The sequence below is a fragment of the Solenopsis invicta genome, chromosome 4 (genome assembly GCF_016802725.1).
Source record: "Solenopsis invicta isolate M01_SB chromosome 4, UNIL_Sinv_3.0, whole genome shotgun sequence".
NCBI lineage: Eukaryota > Metazoa > Arthropoda > Insecta > Hymenoptera > Formicidae > Solenopsis > Solenopsis invicta.
In genome coordinates, this window is record NC_052667.1 from 20,075,433 (window position 1) to 20,102,883 (window position 27,451).

Here is a 27,451-nt window from a genome sequence, read left to right on the forward strand (position 1 = left end):
ACTATATATAGTGCAGTTCGCGGCCTTATGGCGGATCGAACTAATTTGGGAGATAATTAACTGAGAATTCTTTAAAATTAAATTTTTGTATTTGTTTTTTCTTTTTATATATTGAAAGAGACCTTCAAAGAGTCATTTTATTGCATTTTATGTAATTTTATTTGAAGCCTTTCCAGTTTAATTTATGTTAATATATGAACAAACTTCTTCAATTATTGTAAAATATTAAAAAATATTACTTACATGCAAATCACACTCTTCCTTCTGTTCGAGGCTCTCGTACGATATTCACGTATGCGATAAAAAAAGATCGAGAGAATACAACATGATGTGCGTGCAACGAAGACAACTATATTCAGTTGTAACAACTTTGTGGAGTTAAATAAGATTGGTACACCTGGGGTCTGAACGGTCAGAAAACAAGCGAAAGGGCAAAGAATTAGAGAGAGATGCTTGCAAACTGCACACACCATGTTACTTCCACCATGATTCAACGTGCTCATCACGTGCAATCACGTGAACACCGGCGCGGGAATTATTTCGGCACTACGTAAGAAAGAAGGTAGCGACTGGGAGACATCGACGGGTGACCATTGGTAAGCGGTGTCAATATTTACGCCAGTTTCGCGCTAAGTAAGTAGACTTGGACAAATAAAGGGAACCGAAGCGACGTGCAAATAATTTCGTCTTGGAATGTGTGACGCGCGAAAATCGGAGCAGTGCGGTCCGCCATTTTGATAGTGGATTTGAATCCTAACGACGATTACCGACGGTATCGGAGTGATCGATAAAAAAGGGATAATTACCGACGGTACGGATTTGTCGATCGATATCAGTGTTCGAATGCAAGTTATTCGTTTTTCTTATTATATCCCAGATAACCAAGCGTGCGATTCCCGCACAATATACTGCTACCGTATTGTTACTGTACTGCCACGAGATGTCAGCGTACGGCGTAGCTGTACAGTACCAGTACAAAAAGGATACATGATACTGATGCAGCGTAATATTCTGGTACCAATATCGTACCTGTACTGCGTACTGTTCGGTTTATATTCGCAATAGGAACTGTACCATACCAGTACAGCGTACTGAGCATGTATTGAAATATAAAATTATATTTTATATATAACTTTTTTGCAATTTTATAATTAAATTATTTAAACACAAATAAATTTATATATATAAAAGTTTCAAATTTATAATCAATTATCAATCATTATTATATCAATTTAGAAAGACCAAAACCCATGGTCGAAAAATGTCTTAACGATTTAATCTTGCAATTTGGTCGAATTGTCATGACGCGATAGCCAATTGCAGTCGATCGATTAAAGAGTTTTAATTTAATTGGAAATTTAGAATACTTAACCTTTATTTAATGTGCATACGTTTTTTCGGTACCTTCTAAATGCATACGTGGGTCCGTCATGTTCAACGCTATTTTCCCCTCTAACCTTACAGTACTTTATAAAACATTTGTCTACATTATAGTTATGACGATTTTATAGTTATTTTGATAAACATCGTTTATTTAATATCTTCTGACAGGCTTGCAAGTTTTATTGTTATGAGCAGATATCACTTTATAGCTCGGACACCGTAGACCCATGTATGTATCTTAAGGATTAAAAATAATTTTTTTTTATAATTAATTAATTGCAGTAATAACATTTTTTTAATTATTATTCTATATAATTTTAAATTAATTTAGCAATGATAATATTTATTCCTAATTAATTATAATAGTGAGAGTCTGCGGGTTGCTGTTCAAATTGGGTCCTAAAACGTGACAGACCCACGTATCACAATAGCTCGGATACTGTAGACCCATGGCACCTTAAGGATTAATTATAATTATTTTTATAATTAATTAACTGAAGTAATAATATTTTTTAATAACTTTTCTATATTTTGGCGCGCGCAATCGACGCAAGCGCGGCCAGACGGGATGTGAAAGCCCACATTGCCAATTGGCAAGTTGAAAACGCGATCTAATTCTGATTGGTCAACTGTGTTGGTTACATTTTATGCCGCCTTAATGGAGTTCGTGCAGTGTAAATCCTCCATAATAACGGAAAGTCTCCTCCCAACGGCCAGCGCGGCTATTTTGTTTTTCTCTGTGCTATATATTGTTGTTTTCTGCGATAACGTGAACCCGAACGTACGTGTTTTCCTTACTTCCGTAATTTTTCAAGTTATTGCGGAATATTCAGGAGGTTCAGGAATATCTTAAGGGTTTGAGAATCATTGTTATTCATTCAGTATCTAAGGTAAGTAATTTTTCATGTAATAACTCACTCTGTATACATATATGTTTTAAGTTTACGCGTGTTATTTTGTTAACAATTTTAATACATTGTTGCGATTATTTTTAAGATTAAATAATAACATTAGCCGCATTCAGAAAAACAATTTAACTGCTGCATTGTCTTGTCAACACTCGACATTGATTTCTTTATAAATTCTAAAAGTAAGAGCTAATCATTAATTGCTACTGAGCGGTTTGTTCTGCTAAACGTCTATTGAGTGTGATTTGTTAAAAGATTAAACATTATATATTATAATACAGACGACTATCAGATGAACAGTAAGATGAACTTAGAAACGTATTAATTTTAGTCTTACAAGGGAGGACTTAGAACTGAATTCCGCCGATTTTGATGAAACTTGGCAGGATTACAGCGAAAATTTTTTTAAATGTAATAATACCAATTTGGGTGCCAACGGTCAATCGTTTTTAAGATATTTTAATAATAAATATAGCGTTTTTAGAGTAGAGTTTATTAGGACACTCACATACAAGTATTTAACGTGGTGGGTAATTAATTGCTTCATAATTTGTAAACTTGAGTTTAAATCCTACAATCAGTTAATTTTTTTATAATAATGTTTTTTATAACGTTTTACGATAAAAATAATTATATTGTTGATATAAAAAATAAATTATTTTGATATAAAAAATGTATTTTATATAAATTATAATATAAATAGTTATAATATAAAATAACGTATAAAATAATTATGAGGCAGTTACCATATCCACTACGCTACAAATACTTGTCTGTGAGTGTCCTAATAAACTTTACTCTAAAGATGCCACTGAATATTAAAATTGATTATTAAAATATCGGAAACGGTTGACCATTGGCATCTAAATAGGGGTGTCATTATATTCGAGGGAATTTTCTTTGTAATCCTGCCAAGTTTCATCAAATTTGGCAGAGTTCAGTTCTGTGCCTTCCCTTGTTAGATTTCATAGTACAGGATAGTTTAATTTTTAGTCTATATTGTCAATACACCATTATGAATTTTCAATTGGTAATAATTATTTAAATACAAACTTAATTTAAAAACTGTGTTTGTTTAATTGTAAGTATTTTTATTTATTTTGTGCTTTACACCGTTTCATTCTCAATCTACAGGTCAGATTGCTGAAGTAATTACAACGGACGAGGTTTGTATAATTTGTTGCAGATATTTTAATTATCTTATTTTTATATATTAAGACTATTTGCAGGAAAACTCCTAATAATAAATTATTTTCGTCAATCACTTGCAAACACATTGGTATACATAATTTCATTTATATTCTTTTTAGGGTTTTATTACATATCATTGAGTTTTATGTCATCCAGAAAAAACTTGTCTTTTTTGGTTTAGGCTATTGCACTTCAAATTTTATTTACTGTTTCTTGAGTTGTAATTTTTTTTGTCTTGTCTATTTCTTTCGTTCATATTCCATTTCATCAGTATGTTGCGTTTGGCAAATAGGCGCAGTCGCAAGCCTTATCATTTACTATCTACAGTCCATCGTCGTCGTTTGGAAAAATTAGAAAGAGCTGCACGTAATGAATACGAATGTTTACAACAGCAGAATTTAGATGCTGCTAATGCTAGAGCCGATTCAGACTTTGTTGACGAAGATAAAATTCTTGCAGAATGCAGTCAGACTGAGGAAGAGGAAATTTCTGATGCATCAGCTAATGTACAATTTGCTTTTAATGAGGTCGATGAAGTATCAAGTTCTTCAGACGATGCTGAATCTATTTCAAATTATGATGATGCGGTGGATATAGAGCCTCCAGATACTATTGATAATTTTCAAGAACGCCTTGCTGAAGTTTTTATACGCAGTGATATGTCTCATGCACAAATAAATGCTGTTTTACAGGTTGTTCGAACACATCCATGTTTATCTACATTGCCAAAAGATAGTAGAACGCTTTTAAAGACTCCACGTACCGCGCATCCCATACTTAACATTGCAGGGGGTGAATATCTCCATTTAGGATTTGAGACAGGAATTCTTTCCATTCTTCAACAAACTTCTCCGGAACTGATTCCACTTGACACTTTAATGGTAGACTTTAGCACAGATGGTGCAACATTAGATGGACAGGGCAAAATTCAAATGTGGCCAATACAAATTAGGATTGCAAATATTCGTGGAAGTAAACCAGAAATTGTAGGCGTCTGGCGAGGATCATCAAAACCAAGTAATGCGCAGGAATTATTCCAATATTTTGTGAATGAGGTTCAGGATGTATTAAATCGTGGAGTTGTTTTTCGTAATCAGTTGAAAGTAATTAAATTGAGATGTTTCATAGCTGATTCTCCTGCGCGAGCCTTTGTATTGGGTCATAAAGGTCATGGAAGTATATTTCCGTGTTCGAAATGTTGGATTCTGGGAAATTGGCTTCGTCGTGGAGTAGTAGCTTATCGTGGTATTCAGCACAGGTCCCGTACAGACGAAGAGTACAGACAGCGCGTTGATGGAGAACATCATACAGATTCTGACTCTGCTTTGCTTACTTTAGGGATAGGGTTGGTAACTCAAACGGTCTTCGACTTGATGCACACTGTTTTTCTTGGTGTTGTCCCAAAAATAAATAGCGTTTTTGTTGACGGAAAATATAATCCTAATTTAAAACTTTCAGCCAGCTCGCTTAACATTATTACTACACGTCTACAACAAGTTAAGAATTACTGCCCTAAGGAATTTTCACGAAAACCTTATTTAATGAAAAAATATGGAGGATTTAAAGCTACGGAAAATCGTCAACTTCTTTTGTATACTGCCCCAGTTGTTTTTTATGGACTTATAAATCCTGCTGCATATAAACATTTTCTTCTATTACATTCCGCCATTCGAATTCTAGTCAGTTCTTTCTTATCAGAAGACCATCTTGATTTTGCACACACAGCATTAAACATTTTTGTAAATAGAGCAGAAGATATATATGGTCCAGAATTTCTTTCTTACATTACTCATTGTCTTTTACATCTCGTAGATGACGCGAGACGCTTTGGCTCATTAAATGAATTGTCCATGTTTCCATATGAAAATAATATGACGTATTTCCGCAAAGCTTGCCGGAAACCTGATCAACATTTGCAGCAAATTGTAAATAGGCGATTTGAAAAGTTACAGGTTACACAAAAAATACATTTAACTGAGGAAGAGATACGCGTCAGTAAACCGTGGGTTAGTCCTGTAGTTTTTGATACTCCCCTAGATAGTCGTCAATTTCAGGTCTTAGACACAGGAAAATTTCGTATATCGGTGAAGAATCAGGATAACACGGTAATATTAAAGAATTCAAAGATTTGTCTTATTCAGAGCATCATTCTCTCGCGTGAGCATTATCAGTTGGCGGTTAAAGAGTTTTGTAGAATTGAAGATTTTTTCGATGTTGGTTTGCCATCGTCTTCAATAGGTGTCTTCAGATGTTCTTATTTGATGAAGTCAGTGTAATAGATCTCAATGAAGTAGAAAATAAATGTTTCCGCATGCCTTATTGGCACACTGAAGGGCATATAGATCCTATTATTGACGTCTGGATAGTTGCAGTCATTCTACATACCATAGATTAAGGTGCTTTCGTTAGGTGAGTTCTCTCAAATATTATTTAGATGAATCAACGAGGGAGAGGAAGAGGAGCGGACAAGACGCTGCAAACTTTGCGATCGTTGAATGTGGATTTTGCAAAATATCGCACATTCCATTCTCAAGAAGGCGGAAAGAACACACAAGAACACAAGACACAAAACACAACTATACAAAGACACACAGCACCATTACAACAACATTTACAATCCCCGGCATTATCATCCCTGCATGCTTCATCATCGTCATTCTCATCTGCACATAAACACATGCCCCCTCCATCGGCATCAGTACATCATACACTCATCTCATCGCACTCACCTTTACCAGGTACAAAATTTACAGGAAACATTCATCCACCATCAAAATCATCACCACAACATAAACAAACATCACACTCTCTTTCATCAGCCACAAAATCATTCACACAAAACAGTCATCCATTATCAAAACCACATTCATCACCACAACATAAACATACATTATCACAACCACTACCATCAACCGGACAACGCAATCGCCTATCTCCAGCCAGACCAGGATATGAAAAAGAGTGGATGAAAGACAGGGAACCATCTTCTATAATACGATCTGTACAGTAAGTTTTAAAAAGGATTACAACAATAGGCATCTATATGCATGAATAAAAACATTAAATTTTTTTTAGAATGATTATGACACAACTACAACGGATGGAAGAGCGACAAATTTCGATTGAAAAAAAAATCGAGTAAGTATTAACAATTTTACATAAGAATAGCAAGCAACATACTATAAATGAATTTTTAATCCTATAATGTAATGTTTTCCTGCAGTGAAAATACAAGAGCTATCACACAACTGACGCGAAATTCTGCAATAAGAAGACCAATGAAGCCACAGGAAATCTTATTTAGAACTGTGGACGATTTTGTAGCCTTCGAAGACGTTGACGAAGACGTTTATAATGATTTGGTAAGAATATTTTTCTAAATATATATTTAATTCAGTTTACAACAAAAATTTTGTTACAGGTGGGATACTTTATTTATCTTGGACGGACCAATCCAGTCGATTGCGCTGCAGAATATTTTCGCAGCGTATTTCCTGAGGATGAGGAAGTTTCACCATACCTCACCTTGAATGGAAAAACAGGACCAGGGGGATGCAAATTGCGAAACAGTCGCTTTGCTCAAGCATGTCAAGGTTCGTAAAATAATATTGTTTGTTATATTCTACATTGAATATATATGACAATAAGTAAGGTGTTTCTCATAAATTTTTCCAGATGCCATAAACGCCAATAAATATTTTACCAACCTCAATAACGTCGAATTTTATGATGCTTTGGAGAAGGCTTTAAAAAGCCTTAAAACTAGGAAATGGCGTTACAATAGGAAACGAAAAGCTCCTCTTCAGAGAGAAGAAAATGAAGAAAATGAAGAAGTTCCACCTAATCAACGCCAGCGAATAGATGACCTGGAAGAGGACACGGGAATTGAAAACATCCAGGAGGAAATTGAGGATACTGGGACAATTGAGGAATCAGAGATCCAAGACACGGAGGAGGAAAACGCCGATGATATTGACACCCAGGACACGGAGGAAACGGAGAACAACGACGAGCAGGAATATTCGACGACAGATGGTAAATAAAGAAATTGGTATAATAATATATGGTTATTATATATAATATAGATTATAAAATATGTTAAATTAAAATTATTAATCTTAAGGCTCTTGTTCCCTGCTATAATTATCCTTATTTAATAACATCAGAAGAGAAAAATGACACGTCGAAAATTCTTGCATGGTATTTTCAAATAAAGAGATATTTTGCACAAAATAACATTTCAGATTACTTCAGCACACTTCGAAAATACTTTGAGTTCTACACATTTCCCTTAACAGTTAATAAACAGTCATAAAATGAATGTAATGCAAAGCCTAACAATGTAAGCTTATGCGTAGGTACATAAACGTGCATGGTCAAGCTTTGTATTACATTTATTTTATGACTGTTTATTAATTGTATTATATTTATTTTATGACTGTTTATTAATTGTCAAGGGAAATGGATAGAACTCATACTTTTGAAGTGTGTTGAAGTAATCTGAAGTGTTATTTTGTGCAAAATATTTTTTTTTTGAAAATACCATGCAAAGATTTGAAATGTGTTATTTCTTGCTTCTGACGTCATTACATAAGGACAGTTGTAGCAGCTAGGGACCACTACGATAAGAAGACAGGTGTAGCATTGCGTATAATAATGACCAAAGAATAGGAAACAATCAATCAAATTTTTGTCCGGAATTGACACTTTGGCATAGTTTCTCCGTAAACAAAGTACAATATATAATATCAAAAAAGGTTAATCTAAGAAATTACATTATAAAGATATCATATATTAGAGGAAGGGAGGGGAGTCATGTTCCTTCTGGCATCTTAGATAAATATTTGATTAGTGAAAGAAAATTGAGTGCGCATCGTTGGAAATGCTATACCTATCTTATTACATCATGGCAGGGACCAGGAGCCTTAAATAACAAATATATAAAATAATAGTTTCTATTAATAAATAATATAATTCCAGATCTATACGACGATGACATAGTCCTTTTTGGCAGTCCATGAGACCCTTGTTAGCGGTATGTAATTTTGTATTTTGTATTTTTTTGTTTGGAGAAGCAGTAATAAATTTGGATGTGCTTCACAGAGAACGGCGGGGTGGGGCCGTTCTCATCCCTAATTCACTTCTTTTTTTTCAGGATAAATGATATGGAGAGGCAAATATTTGGTTGTGCCTCACAGGAAAGGGCGGGGATGGGGCCCTTTCCCTTACACATGATTTGTTAAAACTGTAATTTCATTCCAGGTCTGCGATGAATTATGTCTATACATATAAATTTTACAATAAGAATCAAACGCGGTAACTTGTGCACTTTATAATTTACTAAAATTTAAATAATTAAATATAATATAAACAATATAAATTATTTATAATATTTTTAACAATATATACAATATACATTTTTAATTCATTATCTATGCATTGAAGATGATCCAAAAAAAGGATCGAAATGCTGTTAATATTTTATATTGTTTAAGTATTTATAATGTAATAAAATATAAAGCGCACAATTTACGGTGCTGACTCTTATTGTCAAATTTATTCATTAGCTTTATATATATGTATATATATATATATATATATATATATATATATATTATAGTCTATTATCGCATTATATATATATATATATATATATGTTCAAAATAAAATAAAATCAGGCCCTGAGGGTCAACGTGGTTATTTGTGCGTGATTAATTAAAATTTATTTAATATTTCTTAACATTTTCGTCCGAGCATTTTGGCTTCGCATTGAGCTATCATAACCGGCATAACAAATACAATTTAATTTAAGATCGTGAGAGTATTAAATTTGTTATAAATATACGCTGATGATAGATCAAAATGCGTAGCTGAAACACTTGGACGAAAATGTTAAAAAGAATATTAAATAAATTTTGATTAATTACGCACAAATACCCACTTTCATTCTCATGGTCTGATCTAATTTTATTTTGTTTATTATCGAAAGTTTTAATTATTTAATTTGTATATATTACATATTGTCAATTATATACTTTTTAATTTATATTTTGTATTATAATAATAGGAAAATTTTATTTTGTATTTATCATTGTATGTATAAATTACTATGTGTTTAAATGAATAAATTCTGTATAATTCAATTACATTGAAATGTTTTTTAAATGTATAACCTCTGCTTTATAATAATATAGGACGGAGAAGAAACCGATACGACAATGCATTCTCGTTCTAGTACGCTATTAGTACCGTGAGAGTACAGCGTACGATCATAACCCTTATATGAGCACACGGTAGCGCTACCGTAGTCCCACTGCGTACCAAATACGGTGTACTGGTAATGTACGCTTACGGTACGCACGTACGTGGTAGCTACAGTACCGATACACAAGGTACGACGTACGTTCACCGTACCGGTATTGTGGAAGTATTTTGCTATCTGGGTAATGGTATACCATTAAAGCCGCGATCGATAAGTAATCTCTCGCATCATGAGTCGGGTGGTGCTAGACAATTTGAATATCGAGGGCTTAAAAGATGTCGCCAGGCAGCTAGAATTAGATACCTGCGGAACACGAGCGGTGTTAATGAAGCGACTCACAGATTATTACGAAAGCCACGGTTGGCCAGAGCAAATCACAGTAGCTGGCCCTAACGCGGCAGATGAAAAGGAAACCGAAGATACGAATAGTGTAATTCCAGACGATCCACCTATGTCGGCGGGTTCCCAACCAATTCTTGTGGAAGATAGAGCATATTTCCGCCCCAGGCAAGGCGCGGCAAGGTTCAACGATCGGGCAGAAAATTCTGCATTCAATACTCAAGAGATTGCGCAAGCAGTGGCGCAGATTCTCCAGTCGAATTATAAGAGACGTCAATTATCGGGTCTGTCAAGCGATCCTTTTTCGCGAACGGTATCCGGCGAAGGCGCGGAGCAGCGTCCGTTTTCGTCGCATGATTGGGGACGAATTAAGTTCGCGGCGAAACTGATACCAACATTTTCCGGAAAGGATGACGAGGTTGTCGAGCGCTGGATCGAGCGATGCGCATCTATTGCGCGACTGCACAGAATAACGGACGACGTCTTAGTCACGGCGGCTATAAACCAGCTAGCCGGCCGCGCTCGAAACTGGCTCCACCGTCAACCACCTGAATCAGTCGTAACATGGCCAGATTTTAGCTTCCAGTTGCGGAATTACTTCGAGAGGAAAGAGGCCATTACGATCGCTAGGATTAATAGACGTTTTTGGAGGGCAAACTCGGAGAGATTCGTGGACTATGCGGAAGATAAGCTGGACCGTATGCAGTTCTTGCAATTATCGGAGCGCGAAAAGATCGAGATGCTAGCGGACGGAGTGAGAGACCCAACACTACGCCGGTTCGCGGTAGACATGCAAGTTAGTTCAGTGCCGCAATTCATGGAGCGGTTTAGAAGGCTCGTAGGTGATAGTGTGTCTCAGCGGCGATTTGAATCTAGAGAGGGGCGCCCCGGTGCAAGGCATTCAAATGCAAGTGCTCTTTCTTGCACGGGATGCTACCAAAAAGGGCACAGTATCCAGCAGTGCCGACACGTCGATATAACGTGCCACAGATGCAAACAGAAAGGACACATCAGCCCGAACTGCCCAATCGGCAGAACAGAAGCGTCAGCCAATAGGATCAATCATCTGGATGCATGGCGCCTGTTGCCTATTTTAGCAAGGCCACAAACGAGGCAGAGAAAAAATATCATTCTTTCGAGTTGGAGACACTAGCCATTGTGAAAGCCATTGAACGTTTCCACGTCTACTTACAGGGTATCTCGTTCAAAGTCATAACCGAATGTAACTCGTTGGCATTAGCGATGAAAAAAGTAAATATAAACCCGAGAATAGCCCGCTGGTCGTTAGCTTTGCAAAATTATAAATTCGAACTGGTCCACCGTCCCGCGGATAAAATGGCGCATGTTGACTCTTTGAGTCGAAACCCGCAGACTATCAATGCGATTACAGCCGAGGATGAATTAGTATTTAAGCAATTAATGGATCCCAAATTAAAAGAAATTGCTGAGATAGTAGGATTGAAAGGGAGCAAGAAATTCACACTGATTGATGGATTATTATTCAGAAAGTTTAGAGAAAATAGTTTATTTGTAGTACCGGAAAGTTTAGAGAAAATAGTTTATTTGTAGTACCGGAAATAATTCAATAATTAAAATTAATCATGACGAAATGGGACATATAGGATACGAAAAGACAGCGCACGGAATTTTATCGCATTACTGGTTTCCTAATTTAAAATTAAAAGTCAAACAATACATTGAAAACTGTATAAAATGTCTGTCGTACTCGTTGTCGGCTGGCAAACCTGAAGGAGAGTTAGAGTTAGTTGAAAAGGACATTCTGCCATTCAAAACGTTGCACATAGATCATTTCGGGCCGTTGGAAAAAAGTAGCGAAAATTTCAAACACATTCTTGTAATAATAGATTCCTGTACTAAATTCGTGTGGTTATATCCCACGAAATCCACGGGATCAAATGAAGTAATTCAATATCTAAATTCTTTGTTCAATATCTTTGGTGATCCGGACAGAATTATAAGCGATAGGGGAACAGCGTTTACATCCAATGCTTTCCAAGAGTTTATGTCAGGAAAAGAAATTAAACACGTTAAAACGGCAGTAGCGTCGCCCTGGGCCAATGGTCAGGATGAGAGAGTTAATCGCTTCTTAAAATCTACAATGGCAAAGGTGATTAATGACGCAACTGAATGGAAGCAAAACTTGCCTTTAGTACAACATGTAATCAATAACACTCTAAATAAATCCATAAACTCAACTCCAAGTAAATTGCTATTGGGCTACCATCAGAGACGCAAAGACGATGAAACTCTACGCACACTAATAGATAATTTGAGAGAAATTGATGTAAACTTTGATAGAGATAGACAGGAAGCGAGAGACATTGCATTCTCAGTCAACCGAAAATTACAAGAATATAACAAAAAACAATACGACAAAAGACATAAGAAAAATACTCAATACAAAGAAGGAGACTTAGTATTGGTACGCGTAACACAATTTAAACCGGGAACGAACATTAAGCTAGCACCTAAATATAAAGGCCCATACAGAGTGAAAGCGGTCCTGAATAAAAATAGATATGCTATTACAGACGTCTCAGGATATAATATTACGCAAAAACCCCTTGATACAATAATGTCTCCAGACAAATTAAAAGCCTGGATAAAAATAAATCAAAAAAGTAATCAGTCTACTGTTAACGATTCGGATACACAGAGCGAAGACGAGAAAACTGAATAATGATCAATCAATCTAATAATCAACGTCAATCCGTTTGAATGTCCTCTATAGCGAACTGAGAAGAAAAAAAAAAAAAAGGGAAAAGGAAGCGTCTATACATATTTAGTTAAGACATGCAAATAGTCAGTATTAAATAAGAATTAATTTGTGTAAAATTCTTATAAATTCTCCATATGAGTATTACCCTTTGTAAACCAAACAATATTTCACGATTGTTGGAGTCGAAAATCGACGAACCAAAATCCTTATTAACTAATATTAAATTAAAATTATTATTAATTATTATTGAAGAATGAAGTAATTAGGAGTAGTTATTGTTGAATAAGTATTATTGAGGAATTAGTATTGAGTTAAAAGTCAAATTGAGAAAGCATTGAGGAAATTATATACTGTAGTATTACTAAACGTATATAACCTAAAATAATTACGAAAAAAAAAAATATATATATATATAATAGTAATAATAATAATAACAAATAAATAAATAAACAGAACGATGAATATAAAAGTAAGCGAGAATTCGCGCTAATATTGTAAAATTGCGTCAAACTAGAGAAAAAAAAAAAAAAAAAAAAGAAATACGAGTAATATAAGAAACTTGTAAGAGAGTCATTGAAAACTTGAGTACGCAGGAAAAGATATACTGGAAATGTAGAAAATTTTAGTATTAAGATAATAGGCTAAGTTAGCGGTTATTAAAAATGTACAATATGAAAAAACCGAAAGCGCTTAGAATAAGTAAAAGTTACAATTTGTTAAAATATAGGAAACAACGAACTGTTTATAAAGTTAATGATCCTTGCGGTCCATTCGAGGACGAATGGTACAGTCAGTATAGCCGAAACTGTAAGAGAATCTCAAGTACAGCGGTTATCGAGCGAGCGATTGTGGATAGTAGCAGGGCAGGACACAAAGGAAGCGAGGGCGCAGAGCGCCAAATGACAAGGAAAGGGAAGCAGGATCGGAGAGAGTACCGAGAGCGCGAGAAGTGTGCACGTGAAATTTGAGTCGGGATTTGAGGAATTCGAGTTTTGATTGAAAAACGAGTAAAAGAGCGGACCAGAGTAAGGTGTCCTCCGCTCTTTCCTAATCCTTCTCAGTATTAGTTAAGTGAATTGTTCGATTACGGGACGCCTTCCGTAATTAATTGGAATTGTGAAAAGGTACCGCGTGCCACGCGTTTAAAGTGTAGTATCACGTGTACAGCGGCTCTCCCCGGTCCGGCCTCCGGTCGGTTAGCAAGTGGTATCCTCGTTCGACAAGAATAATTATTGTAGCTATTGTAAAGCTGTTTCGCTCACGTTCAATAAATACGCTCGCGTTTTTGTGCCTCACGCGAAGGTAGTGAATTATTTCTGGTGCCTTCCCTGACCGTCCTACTTCGCAACTCGAGTGCACGAGGACTATCTGTCGATTTGCTGCATTATCTTACATATATAAAATTTATTACTTTACAATCTATGCAAAATTTGAAATTTAAAATTAATGTACTGTCATTTTTATAAACTAACGTACATAGTACTTACATAACTATTTCTGAATGATAAATTGTTTTACTACACATGGATAACATTAATAGTTATTATATTATTTGTTCGATAACTACTTTTTATTATTTTATGTAACATTCAATATTCGGAAGAGTATTTATTATAAATTTTTATAATAAATACTCTTCTATATAAATATGAATAAGTAATCATCAAATATAAAAAAATGTGTATGGAAACCCGAGATAGCTAGGATTGCATCTCCGAATACGAGTATAGGGGAAAGTAGGTAAATTGCACGCACCTAAGGGAAATTTATCGCAGTGAAGTGATTTTTAAAGTTGAAATCGATACGAGTACAGAAATAGAAACTTTAAACATTTTTTTATCATTATGTATTGTCATATTGAACAATTTTTTATTTGATAATGCTATATTCAGCAAAAAGAAGCAAGTGGTTAAACGAAAAAATTTCTCGGGCCTTGGGTAATTGTACGTGCGGTTGGATAAATGGACGCGGAAGAAAAATGAGGTTATAGCCCATTCTTTTAACTACACTACACTGCACTACACTGTACTAGTGGCACTATAGTTGATCTCACGTGGTCTCACGCCTTTCAAGATGGATGCGTAAAATTGTCGACGGCGGACTTGATTTGATAAATAAACAATTACTGGATGACTATTTAATTAAATTTAATAAACAATAGCTCAAAGAACGCAGGAAAAAACGTACTTTTGTTAGGTATAACAAAATTAAACGAATAAAGTAAAAATACAGACTTATTGCCTTATTTTCTGAACGCCAAAATCGCAAGAAAAATCATGATTTTACTTTTTCTTATTTTTTAAATTAACTACGTTTTTAAATGATATAACGTATGGTTATATATTTAAAAAATGCCTTCAGCCTACAAATATCGTCGTGATATAAGTTTTATTCATCGGGAAGGTGCCAAACCACGAAGCGTACAATTACCCAGTGCGTACAACAGCCCTACTTTCCCCTACTGATAATCACACGATCAAAGAATCAATGGACGCGTTCAAGTTAACAAAGCAGCTAGATGCTCGGCGAGCGATTGAACATGACTGGTTCTTGCTTGTGATTCAATCAATCGCTTGCTGAGTAGCTACTTTGCCTTAACTTGAATGCATCCAATGACAGAGCTCACGCATACGCATAGACAATCCCGCGAGAGATTTGACTTACCATCTTTCGTCAGCCCCAAACGATCATAGTCCCTGCTTATCAATGTAAAGTTCTTACAAACGTAACAAAGTTGAGTTCAAATTTCGGTTCTACCCACTTCGACTATTTTATAGATGGTCCGAGCATAAGTTTTAACCGACCGGCGGACGGATAACGTTAGGCCACGAACTCCCGAAAACGTTCTTTTGATTAGTGCCGAGTCTGGGAACCACTGATGCCTTGCGACGGCGTGCGTGGATAACGCCTTAGGAACCGGGACGGTGAAGAGAGGCTCAGGGGTGAGACACAAATATCTTTGATCAGTTACTTAACATGAGTATATTTGAGTTATCAATCACAAATACATTGGACACTTGTATAAGAGAGACGGTGCGGCCGCAAAGGCTACGTCGGATCGCAAGTTCAGCACCAACAGTTTTAATAATTTGCGAGTCGTTAACTGCGCGACGGTTTTGGAGCGAATCGCCGGAGTAATCGGTGCTCCCGTTATTTCACCGTATCGAGATCATCAGCGCCGCTAGTTCGATCTTATTTTACTATGAATCGATAGAATCAATTATCTCGATTCTAGCCGGCAGCGCCACGGGTATATATACCGGGTGCCTAACGTCTAATGATTACAATCTTACATCAGTGATATCAGTGCCACAGTCGTACGTGAGATATATACAAGATCGAACGTGTTTTATCTTGCAACTTTTCAAAGTGGCTGATAAGAGCTAAACGCTTTCGTGTGTGCCTTTATAATATTACATTCGACTTTTATTTAAAAATAACCGACATTGTTTTTCTGCCCAAATTAAACCTGATTCGGCGATTTAGGTACATATTTAAGGTAAAAAGAAGTCATTAGGCGAGATCAAATTGGCAAACCGGCTAGACTTGCTCGAATGATTGAACATAATTGATTTTTATCTGTAAATCTAATCAATGTTATCTATAAATCATGTTCAATCGCTCGGCGACCAAATTGCTTTGTCGGCTTGAATTCGCCCATTAGCTTGTTCGCTTTTTTTGAAACCGCTAAAATTTTTGCTTTTAAAATGGCATAAATGATTGGATATTAGAGAAAAAGATAAAGCAAAAATGCAAAAAGTACAAGCGACGCAAGCAGATCTCTTATCAGCGCTAGAGTGCAGTTTATTTGATGCTACAAATACTTCGAAACATGACCAATCAAAACAAAGAATTTTACTAATTGACAATTATCAAAGAATGCATTTATATAGCATCAATTTGACTATGCTCTTATTCACATGTAAAGCGTGAACGAATTGGATATATTTTGTTATAAATAAGATTTTTAAAAGAGAGAGTTGCTGATGTAACTAATCTAATGTCTTTTAACATATTCTTTTAGTTTCTATGGATTTAACTTTGTTGTACTATCACACTGAATTATATTGTGTAAATCAATTATTTTGACTAAAATAATCTGTTCTACACATCTAATACTGCCATTGACCAAATCGGACCTTTTGAGAAGCCGTTACGGAAAAAAGACAAAGATTTATAAGCGCTGCATAGTCGTGTACGACATTCTAATCTACTTTCTCACATATATAGCGCTACAATGTGGGGTTTTTTTAGTAGTAGTCCCTATGATCCACTCTATAAGTCGTTGGTTTCAGCTGCTACTTGTGTGGTTACTTGTTTCATGAACATGGTGGCTCAAAAAGCATCACAGGAATGGTAAGTGCAGAACGTACATATACAAGGATTAATTGTTAATTGTCAGTTTAAAAGAACTGCGTTCAGAAACATGACCCGTGTGCTCCCAGATATTTTATTTTTACAAATATGTTTTTGGACCGATAGTGTACCAACACAATGATAATAAGAAGGCCATACCTCGGTCGTAGCTAGATCTTAGTGCTTTTTATTTATTTGTGTGATTTTATATACTTCTTCGAATTCAACCAGAACGTGCGCCAAAATTTTTTCCGGTCGTAACACAGCATGTCGAATAAGAATTATTAATATCACTATTTATATTAAATTTTATTTTTATTTAACGTTCGGTAAACAGGATCAGTGAAAAGTAACCTTACCAAAAAAAAGGTAAAAAAAGCGCCATGTATGCGTGCGTGCGTGCGTGAGTGCGTGCGTGCGTGGGTGCGTGCGTGCATGCGTGCGTGCGCGTGTATGTACCTCTCAAATATTTATTTTTTCTATAAAACCCAAGTGATATGGTACTATCTTTAATTTCTATACAAAGCCCGACTATCGCTGTATCGTCACCGAAAAATCTTCCTATTCCAACCCAAGTGGTAATACAGTGAGTGGAGCCTACCATATCCGAAGTTCCATTATCCAAGTACTCTAATATCCGAACATTCTACTATCCGAATATTCCATTATCGGAACAGCGTTTTGTAGTAATGTTTACAAACTGTTTAAGTATACAATACATATATGAAGTCCCATTTGTTAAAAATTTAAATTTCTGTTTAAATACTTACATGGAATTTAATACGAAAATGTGTTTATTTTATTATCCGAAAATTCCCTTATCCGAACAATTTTGTCTCCCTAGTATTTCGGATATGGGAGGCTCCACTGTACTTTTATTTTAATTATAAAACTCAAATAGTACTATCTTTGAATTCTCAAAAATCTTATTCCCACCCAAGCGATATTTAATTTAAAATAAATGTTAAAATTGTATAATCTAATTCAACCTAAATAATACGTATTTTTCCAAAAAAATATATGAAATCTTTAAATTGCGCCAAAGAAAATATAATGCTCTTCAATAAACGGCTCTACTACTTTTAACAAATAAAATCCAAGTAGTACTTTATTTTAATGAAACCCAAATGGTATCTTTACTTTTATTTAAACAAAATTCAAGTAATACTATTTTTATATTTTCAATAAAATGTATTTTTATTCTAACCAAAGTAAATATATTTAATTTAAAAAGTTTTAATGGAATATATAACATTTAATCTCAAAAAATTAAAAAGAAACAAAAATAAAAAAATTTTATCAAAATAAAAAATTTTTTATGTTCAAAACTTGGCGCTGCTAAATGTCTAAATATAATATTGTTGCAAAATATAATAGTTAAACTAATTTAGAAAATTATATTGACTTACAATGTGTGTGTTACTTAAATATTAAAAAAACTTAATCTTAAACTTACTTCGCGTAATCGCTTTTATAATATCTTTAAGTGTTACATTTAATTCTTTCTTATTTCAATTTTTTTCATAGCTTCTCTTATCTAGCGTACCAAGATTTTGTACATTGATAAAAATTTTTTATTTCAATAAAATTTTCTCATTTTTGTTTTCACTTTAATTCTTCGAGATTAAATGTTATATATTCAATTAAAACTTTTTTAAATTAAGTACATCCACTTTGGTTACAATAAAAGGATTTTTCAATGGGAATATAAAGATAATATCACTTGGATTTTATTTAAAAAAGGTAAAGATATTTCCATTTGGGTTTTATTAAAACATAATAAATTTTTTTGTTTTGTACTATTTCCTCCTTAATTTTTTGAGATTACATGTAATATTCCATTAAAACTTTTTTAAATACATCCACTTGGGTTAGAGCAGAAAGATTTATCAATGGAAATACAAAGATAATACCACTTAAATTTTATTTTAAAAAAATTTTTAAATATCATCATTTGGGTTTTATTAAGATACTACCATTTGGATTTTATTTGTTAAAAGTAGTACAACAGTTATTTCAAAAAGCAATGTATTTTTTTTATAATTGACGCAACTTATAGATTGTATATATTTTTTGGGAGAAATACATATCATTTAGATTGAATTAGATTACACAATTTTATGATAATATTTGTTTTTAAGTAAATACCACTCGGGTTAAAATAAGATTTTTCAATGAGAATACAAAGATAGTGTGCCACGTAAGTTTTATAAAAAAAAAAAAATTAAAAATACCACTTGGGTTAGAAAAAGAAAATTGTTCAGTGACAATACAGAGATAAGTGGGTTTTGTATAGAAATTAAAGATAGTACCACTTGGGTTTGTAGAAAAAATAAAGATTTTTGAGATACACACACATACAAACACTTATTGTTAGCGTTTTTGTACGTTTTTTTTTATCTTACATAAAATTTCCGAGGTTTGAACTTTGCATCGCGATATCTCTACTCGTAGAGCACAAAGAAAAAAATAAAAACACTTTATTTTATACAAGTTTACCTAAGCTATCGTTTGAGATTACTCACAATTTAATCGCTTCAGCAGTTATTGAGATCTGATAGTCTGTTTGCTTGGAAATCGTTGACTCACGTAAAGAGACGCAGTTTTTTCTCGCTGCGCGTACACTTGGCGCGATACGCGACTGCGTTTATTGATAAAACGATATAAAGTCACTGCAAAGTCGCTAAACAATTACCAGTAAATTACTATTTCAGAAAAGTATTAAAATAATAAGTCTTTAAAATAATAAATTGCAAATTAACTGTATTGTCTATATTTTTTAAATAAAAAAATATCATTTTTTATTTAAAAATGTAATTATATTCCAATTTTGTATACATATATGTTCATTCAATCAGAGATTTATTCAATCTAGATCAATTTCTGATTTGTTCATTGACTGGTGCTGTGACCCTATTTCTAATGTTTCTGAAAACAATGGCTGATTACACCAACTCGTATTACCTTAAAAATCGACTAATTAAATTTACGAATTATCAATTATGAAAAATTCTTAAAACCAAACTTTTCTAATTTAATTTTTTTATTATTTTAATACAAATAAATTAAATAGTTAAAAATTACTTTACCCTTAAACACATTAGTGGATCTGGAATCAGATTTCTGAAATTTCGTTTGCTGTATAAAGACTGAATAAGATAGGAAATTCGAACCAGAATGTAAAAAAATTTTAAATCTCCCTTTTCTATTGATATGATTGATCAATTTTTTTTAGTCAATTAGAGTTTAAATGACACGGCAATAAAGTTTTGTTGGGATCCTTATAGTGTATAAGTGTAACTTTTTTATGAGTAATCTTATATTTAAAAAAGCCGAAAAAAAACACATTCGAACATGTCCGTTTGTGTATGTTATTCACATATAGTCTATCTAAAATTAGAATACTATATAGTGCTGTGGAGAAAAGGGCTTCTGTGCAAGATCCAAAATATATTACAAAACACATCAATTTTCAATTGTATACACCTTGGGTTAATAAAAAAAACCCTCATATCTTTTTTCCTTTACCTTCTTACATAATTATATTTTTTAATGAAAATAACAATGACATAATTTTTTTAAAAGTATGACTAATTTAAAACGCCGTATTTTAAAATGTTTAAAATTTTTGTTGCAAAGGTATGATTTTAAAAAAATGTATTTTTTAATAATTTTTTAAATTTTTATTTAGTGGTTTTTTCTTTATAACTTCACAATAAATTATTTTTTGCTAATGCCAATTATGCAATCACATTTCTAAGATTCTAAACTTTCATTTATTAAAAAAGGTTGTTAAAAAATATTAATTAAAAGTTATAGCTTCTCAAAGATGAATAGAGCCAACCAGATGAGAAATGTGTTAACGTAATTCTCCGGATTGAATGTGTTTAAGGGTTAATTATTAATTAAAAATATTTTACAAAAGTAAATTAGAATTTGTAGAAAATAGACAAGAAAAATAATACGATCAGTTTTAAGTTTCACTATTGGCAGTTCATAAATTGATTATAAATAAAAACAAATTAAATAATGTATCAATAAGTCCACTAAAACGAACAAACAATTTGATGTCAGTATATACACTAAAGATGACTTCGTAGATTCAAAAATCGTCTATGTTTTAAAATTAAAGTTTTTGTTTTTTTGTATTAAAGTTAATGCAAAATTAAAGTTTTTATTTATACTAACATCCAATTGTTTGCTCGTTTTAGTGGCCTTATTGACACATTATTTAATTTATTTTAAATTCATACGATCTGATTTCACATCATTTTTGTTCATCATAAATAAAGAGTGAGACCAAGATATTGACTCATTTTGACTCAATAAAATTGAATATTAAGATAGGTATCAAATTAAAGGTCTTATAAACAGGTTACAAATATGTAATTTTTATAATGATCCGGTTTCTGGTTCCAGAAAAAATAATTCAGAAAAATTCCAATTTTAATTAATTTCAAAGCGAATTTTTACAAAAGCCTACACATACTTCCAGTGATAAGGGAATTATCCTCCTGATTATTCAGAACGTCGCACGATAACGGTCACTTTTTTCTGCTACACTATTTTGCAATTGTGTTAGACTTTCATATATTAATATAAAATATTAATATATGAAATAAGTTAAAGTTAATTAAAATTTGGAATCTTTTTAGTTCATTTTTTCAGGAATAAGAAATCGGATTACCATAAAAATTACATATTTATAACCAGCTCGTTGCAAGCTTTAATCTGATACCTATCTTAACTCTCGACTGATTGTGAATCAAAATAGGGCACATTATCTATGATCAATTGGCATCTTTCACTCTTTATGAACAACCTTTATAGTTCGGCAGATGACTTGGAGTCAATCATAAACGTCAAGGGGATTATTTCTTTTACGCACACTGATGTCCCAGATCAATCACATCATATACAAACAAATAAGCACCACATACGATATTCTGCAAGCATTTTTAGAAAAACTCCATATGGAAGGCAATGTTATTACGTCTTTTGGGTCGATCTGGTATTTGAACTCGCTGATCCCAACACGGTAGAGCAAAAGAGCTTTTTTTTGAGTATACAAAATATTATACCTGTTTTCTGCAACATTAGTGACCCTGTACAAGGTACGTATCATACCGCATCAGTAATCAAACGTTTTAATATTTTAATGTTCTAATGTTCTAATGCTTGTTCATAAACTGCAACTATTGTATAATATGGAGAAGAATAGGGTAAGTCGGACCTATTCGCAGTTTTTGCTTTCTCTAAAGCGACAATAAAGTCCGATCATAAAAACGAAGGTGCTAATGGAATGATGACTTGATTCCCTTCATTTTTACTTTAAACTACTTTAACGTATCTCTTATCTATGTTGATAAGAGAAAATGGAAAATGTAAAAATGCTTTTTTCAGTCCGATTTGAAACTATTCGTTCCAATTGGAACCACCCCCTGGTCCAAATCAAACACTTCCATTTTTATTGACTTTCAAATAGAATTTTAAAAGATTTTATTGCATTTTTTTTAGTATTGAGTAAAAACGAGCAATATGACAGAAAAAATAAAAATTTTATTTTAAAAAAATATTAGTACGTTTATATAATTAAACATTTTCCGATCATGTCATAATATTGTTATTATACAATTAGAGTTAAAATCAATAAAATTCTATTATTTTAATAATTCATAATATTTTACTATGAGGAGTATAAATAAGTTTCCGCCGTTTCACAAAAAATGGCGCCACTAGTATGTTATGGTTGAAATTGTCTGTTGTAAAACATTATATCGTAAGGTTGGATATCTGGCAACAACATATGTTGTTATACCTTAAAATATTAACGATTTTGTATCAGCATCATATATCTTTTTTCGTGCTAAAATGTCGAGTTTTGAGCCGAACAAGCGTCATTTGCGGGAGCTTTTGATTTACTTCTTTAATTTGAAAAAATCTGCAGCCGAGGCGCATCGATTACTTGTAGAAGCATATGGTGAGGCTGCCTTAAGTGAGAGAAGTTGCCGTGAGTGGTTTCACAAGTTTAAGAACGGTGAATTTGACGTCGAAGACAAAAAACGTAGCGGAAAGCCGAAAGTGTACAAAGACGCGGAATTGGAAACATTATTAGATGAAGATTCGTGCCAAACGCAAGAAGCACTTGCACTTACATTAGGAGTGACTCAACCAGCAATTTCACATCGCTTAAAATCATTGGGAATAATTCAAAAACAAGGAAACTGGGTTCCATATGAACTGAAGCCGAGAAACGTTGAACGCCGATTTTTCACATGTAAAATGCTGCTTGCCAGGCATAAACGAAAGGGTTTTTTGCATCGTATAGTCACTGGTGAAGAAAAATGGATCCACTACGATAACCCAAAAAAGAAGAAATCATGGGGACCACCTGACCATGCTTCAACAGCGACAGCCAAGCCGAACATTCATGGAAAAAAGCTCATGTTGTGTATTTGGTGGGATCAGCTTGGTGTCGTGTATTATGAGTTGCTCAAACCGAATGAAACCATTACTGGGGCTCTCTACCGAACACAATTGATGAGATTGAGCCGAGTACTCAAGGAAAAACGTGCCCACTACTACTCCAGACACGACAAAGTTATTCTTCTGCATAATAATGCTCGTCCACATGTTGCGGCGCCGGTCAAAACCTACCTGGAAACACTCAATTGGGAAGTTTTACCCCACCCGCCGTATTCACCAGACATTGCTCCTTCTGATTACTACCTGTTTCGATCGATGGCGCATGGCCTGTCTGAGCAACACTTCACATCATATGAAGATACAAAAAATTGGGTCGATTTATGGATAGCTTCAAAAGATGAAGCATTCTTCCGACGCGGTATCCGTATGCTGCCAGAAAGATGGGAAAAAGTAGTGGCTAGCGATGGACAATACTTCGAATAAAACATTAGGTACCGTTCTTTCACAATAAATGCCCAATTTTTGATAAAAAACGGCGGAAACTTATTTATACTCCTAATAATTTAATACATTGCGTAACGCTCACGAGTTTTCTTGTGTTTCGCGCGCCATCTATTAAGGACCGCTCATGTCTTAGGGATTTCTATGCGGTATGCAATGTGTTAACATTTCTAAAACCAGATTTGGTAGGCCAATCACCAGTGCTACAATTAGGTTCCAATTTCGATGTAAAATTCTGATTTAGACACGAGTCCTTTTGAACTTTAGAACAAATTTTACAATAAACCGCAAAAGTGATCACAAAATAATTGACATTTTTGATTGAATTTTACACTTTTTAATTATTTTAATTCAATTACCTTTAAAAATTTTAGTTTCTTTTAAATAATAATTTACAATAATTTTCTTCTTTTTTTTAAATTTTTGCACGATAACTGAAATGTTACATATTTGCATCTATTTTATGAATGTTATGACAAAGAACTGTCAGACTATTATCACATGTTCAATGTCTTATAAGAACTTTATATTATAAATAACAAGCAAATCTGTTTAACCGTATTTAATTAAATTAAAAAGATCGTATTTGAAACACGGTTCGATTTAGCTCACTCTCCTCTATTAAAAATATCAATTATCTCAAAAAACAACTTTATTTAAGTTGTCTCGAAATGTACACTGCGTAGCATTAATTGTTTTTTGTTCTTTACTCAACATACATATATATACATATACATATCTCTGTTATATATTTATAATTATTTGGATTGTTACTTTCACCTCTTGTTATTTTCGATCCTTTTCTATCCTATATTTCGTTTATTAAATATAAAGAACAGATCTTTAGAAAAAAAATTATAGCAAAAATTTAAATTCTTTTGGTGTAAAATATTTTTTAAAGTGACTGATTTATTTAAATACAAAGGAAAGAAAGATATTTTACATAAATGTATAATTCCGATAATTTTTCTTTATTTTTTCATATTTTATATAATATCTAAATAAAATTTATTATATCATACATGCATTGCATCATTCATATATAGGAGTATCATATTACATCGCACATCCATATTTATATATAAATATAAATATTATAAAAAACAATATAAAGACCGAAAGCAAAACAATAAGAAGCCATATGTGTAGTTTTTAATTTTTATTAAACGTGTGTGTGTGTGTGTGTGTGTGTGTGTGTGTGCGCGCGCGCGCGTGCGTGCGTGCGTGTGCGTGTGCGTGTGCGTGTGCGTGTGCGTGTGCGTATGCGTGTGCGTGTGCGTGTGCGTGTGCGTGTGCGTGTGCGTGTGCGTATGCGTGTGCGTGTGCGTGCGCGTGCGCGTGTGTGTGTGCGTGTGCGTGCGCGTGCGTGCGTGCGCGCGTGTGTGTATGTGTGTGTGTGGTGTACAAGGGGTCCTAGAAAGCTCGCTTTTCCTTTTATGAGCGGATTCTTTGGAAAATTCTAAGATAAAAGTCCTAATACAAATGTCGAAGGTATAATGGTTTTCAAATTATTCATGATTAAAGTTTACAAATCACAGAGCTGACATTTAGCGTGCTCAGGCATGGCGACATGACAAGGTACCACAAGGGTATCTCTTAACATTGAGATTGTCATATAAATACGCAGTTACATTTATATTAAGAAATTATGACTGTAGCAAACATATTTGTACATTACATATGCATAATTAACGTTTTCAATAAAATATCAATTCAATAACAAAATGTTACGATAAACGTTGGATTATCTGTCAAAATCAATTCATTGCCATGTTCATATAATAAGAACTGTTATGGTAATATATCAAAAAATGAAAGTTCTTATAAAAAGAAAAGTTCTTATCATGACGTTTTCAAAGCGATTTTAAAAAATTAATTTAAGTAAATGGTTAGACCTACAGATTTAATGTTTTTTGCTTACATTTATTCATCTTTAAAGCATCTTAATTTTTTTTAAAGCTTTTTATTAAAAATTATGGCAAATACTAATTATTAAAAAAAGTATAATTTTACAGTTCTCCTCCATCGGGCGCCACGATTGCTACCGTCCTGGTCGTCTGATATACATAAATTTTTTTTATTTTATTCCTAAATGTGACTAAAAAAAATTAATTTGGAAAAATTGACAAAATGACGGCATTTAAAGTGTAATAGTTTGATTTTTACTATAAAATTCTAACATTTCACAGTCCGAAAAAATAGTAATTTTAAAGATACTAAAAGTATCCCAATTGACGCGATAGCCACATATGTGCACAATATTTATGTAAAATTTTAAGTCGATTGGACCAATAGTTTTTGGGATGGCGCCTAATTTGAAAAATGTAGTTTCGAGAAAAACACGTTTAAAGTTTTGCAGGCACTTTTGAGGTAGATAATTAATAATTTCAGTAACTTACCCATAATCAGCTATGCCAGAGTCGTACAAAAGACCTTTCTCAACTGAAAAAAAATTTGTATTGATGTGTTTTCTCTATAATAACATTATTGTTACTATAATAACAACAAAAGCATAAATTTTGATGACAATTGCCAGCTTTCTGGCAAGTTACTACTCAAAGTTGTCATATTGTAATGATATCAATTTGCTAACAAATGCGTATTCTGGTAATAATAAATACATATTATGATTCAATCAATATGCTAGCAACAATACAGACATATTATTATCTGAATATCGTAAAAATAACTTTTTGTATGTTTTCTAGATGGTTAAATATTGTACAAAAATTCTAGATATCTTTAACAAAATTTTATTAGATACTATTTAAACAGTTTTTAGAAATATTTTGAAAAATTCTTTTGTATATCTTTAATGAGATATACATATTTTTTATGTTTCCACAATAGCACAGTTTTGTTGCATGCATGTACAGATGTTATTACATATCTTCGAATTACAAATATTGCTTCCGGATAATTTTTCTGACATTATTGTACTCAGCAATTGGGAATCCAAAAAGCAACAAAAATTAATGATTCAAGCCTTAATCCAATCAGCTCTGCAAGAATTATGCAGTGAAATAGAAAATGACAGGGTTATAAGAAATAAATTATACAATGGTAGTAAAACCTCTTCTTTAAACATTACTATTATATATTTCCCTGTAAAAATATTTCTATTAAGAGATAATGATAAATTTGTCTTATAGATTTCTGTGATAATCTATACAAGTTGCAATTAAATATTGACACCTGTAATAGGGTAGAATTTGATGTGCTAAAAGAAAGATATCAATATGATTTTTATCACGTGAATGAAGTCGAAGAACATGATTTGCCTAGACCAGAGTATACAACATTTTTTATTATATTTTATACAATGTATCTTTTTAGACTTCGATA

The 27,451-nt window shown here is 33.2% G+C and overlaps 2 protein-coding genes across 2 annotated transcripts in view; both read left to right on the forward strand.

Moving 5' to 3' along the window:
* The first annotated feature begins 407 nt into the window (after positions 1 to 407).
* LOC105203171 (eukaryotic translation initiation factor 2-alpha kinase 1) overlaps positions 408 to 27,451 on the forward strand; it is a 30,826-nt gene continuing 3,782 nt past the window's right edge. The window contains 6 exon segments of the mRNA XM_039448202.1: positions 408 to 596; positions 15,601 to 15,765; positions 16,848 to 17,179; positions 22,010 to 22,293; positions 26,957 to 27,169; positions 27,259 to 27,397. Of these exon segments, the coding sequence (XP_039304136.1) occupies positions 17,061 to 17,179; positions 22,010 to 22,293; positions 26,957 to 27,169; positions 27,259 to 27,397 (755 nt within the window). The 5' untranslated portion in view covers positions 408 to 596; positions 15,601 to 15,765; positions 16,848 to 17,060.
* LOC120357540 lies at positions 5,883 to 9,024 on the forward strand. Its single transcript, XM_039448203.1, has 6 exons — positions 5,883 to 6,488; positions 6,558 to 6,620; positions 6,706 to 6,844; positions 6,904 to 7,075; positions 7,158 to 7,517; positions 8,463 to 9,024. The coding sequence occupies exons 1-6, from the start codon at positions 5,917 to 5,919 to the stop codon at positions 8,501 to 8,503; spliced, it is 1,347 nt and encodes a 448-aa protein (XP_039304137.1). The 5' UTR covers positions 5,883 to 5,916; the 3' UTR covers positions 8,504 to 9,024.

Excerpts from the sequence above, each read along its gene's own strand:
- LOC120357540 (XM_039448203.1), top strand. The coding sequence starts at position 5,917 with ATGAATCAACGAGGGAGAGGAAGAGGAGCGGACAAGACGCTGCAAACT. Across the intron at positions 7,076-7,157 it reads CTTTGCTCAAGCATGTCAAG|ATGCCATAAACGCCAATAAA; the intron begins GTTCGTAAAATA and ends AAATTTTTCCAG. Across the intron at positions 7,518-8,462 it reads GGAATATTCGACGACAGATG|ATCTATACGACGATGACATA; the intron begins GTAAATAAAGAA and ends ATATAATTCCAG.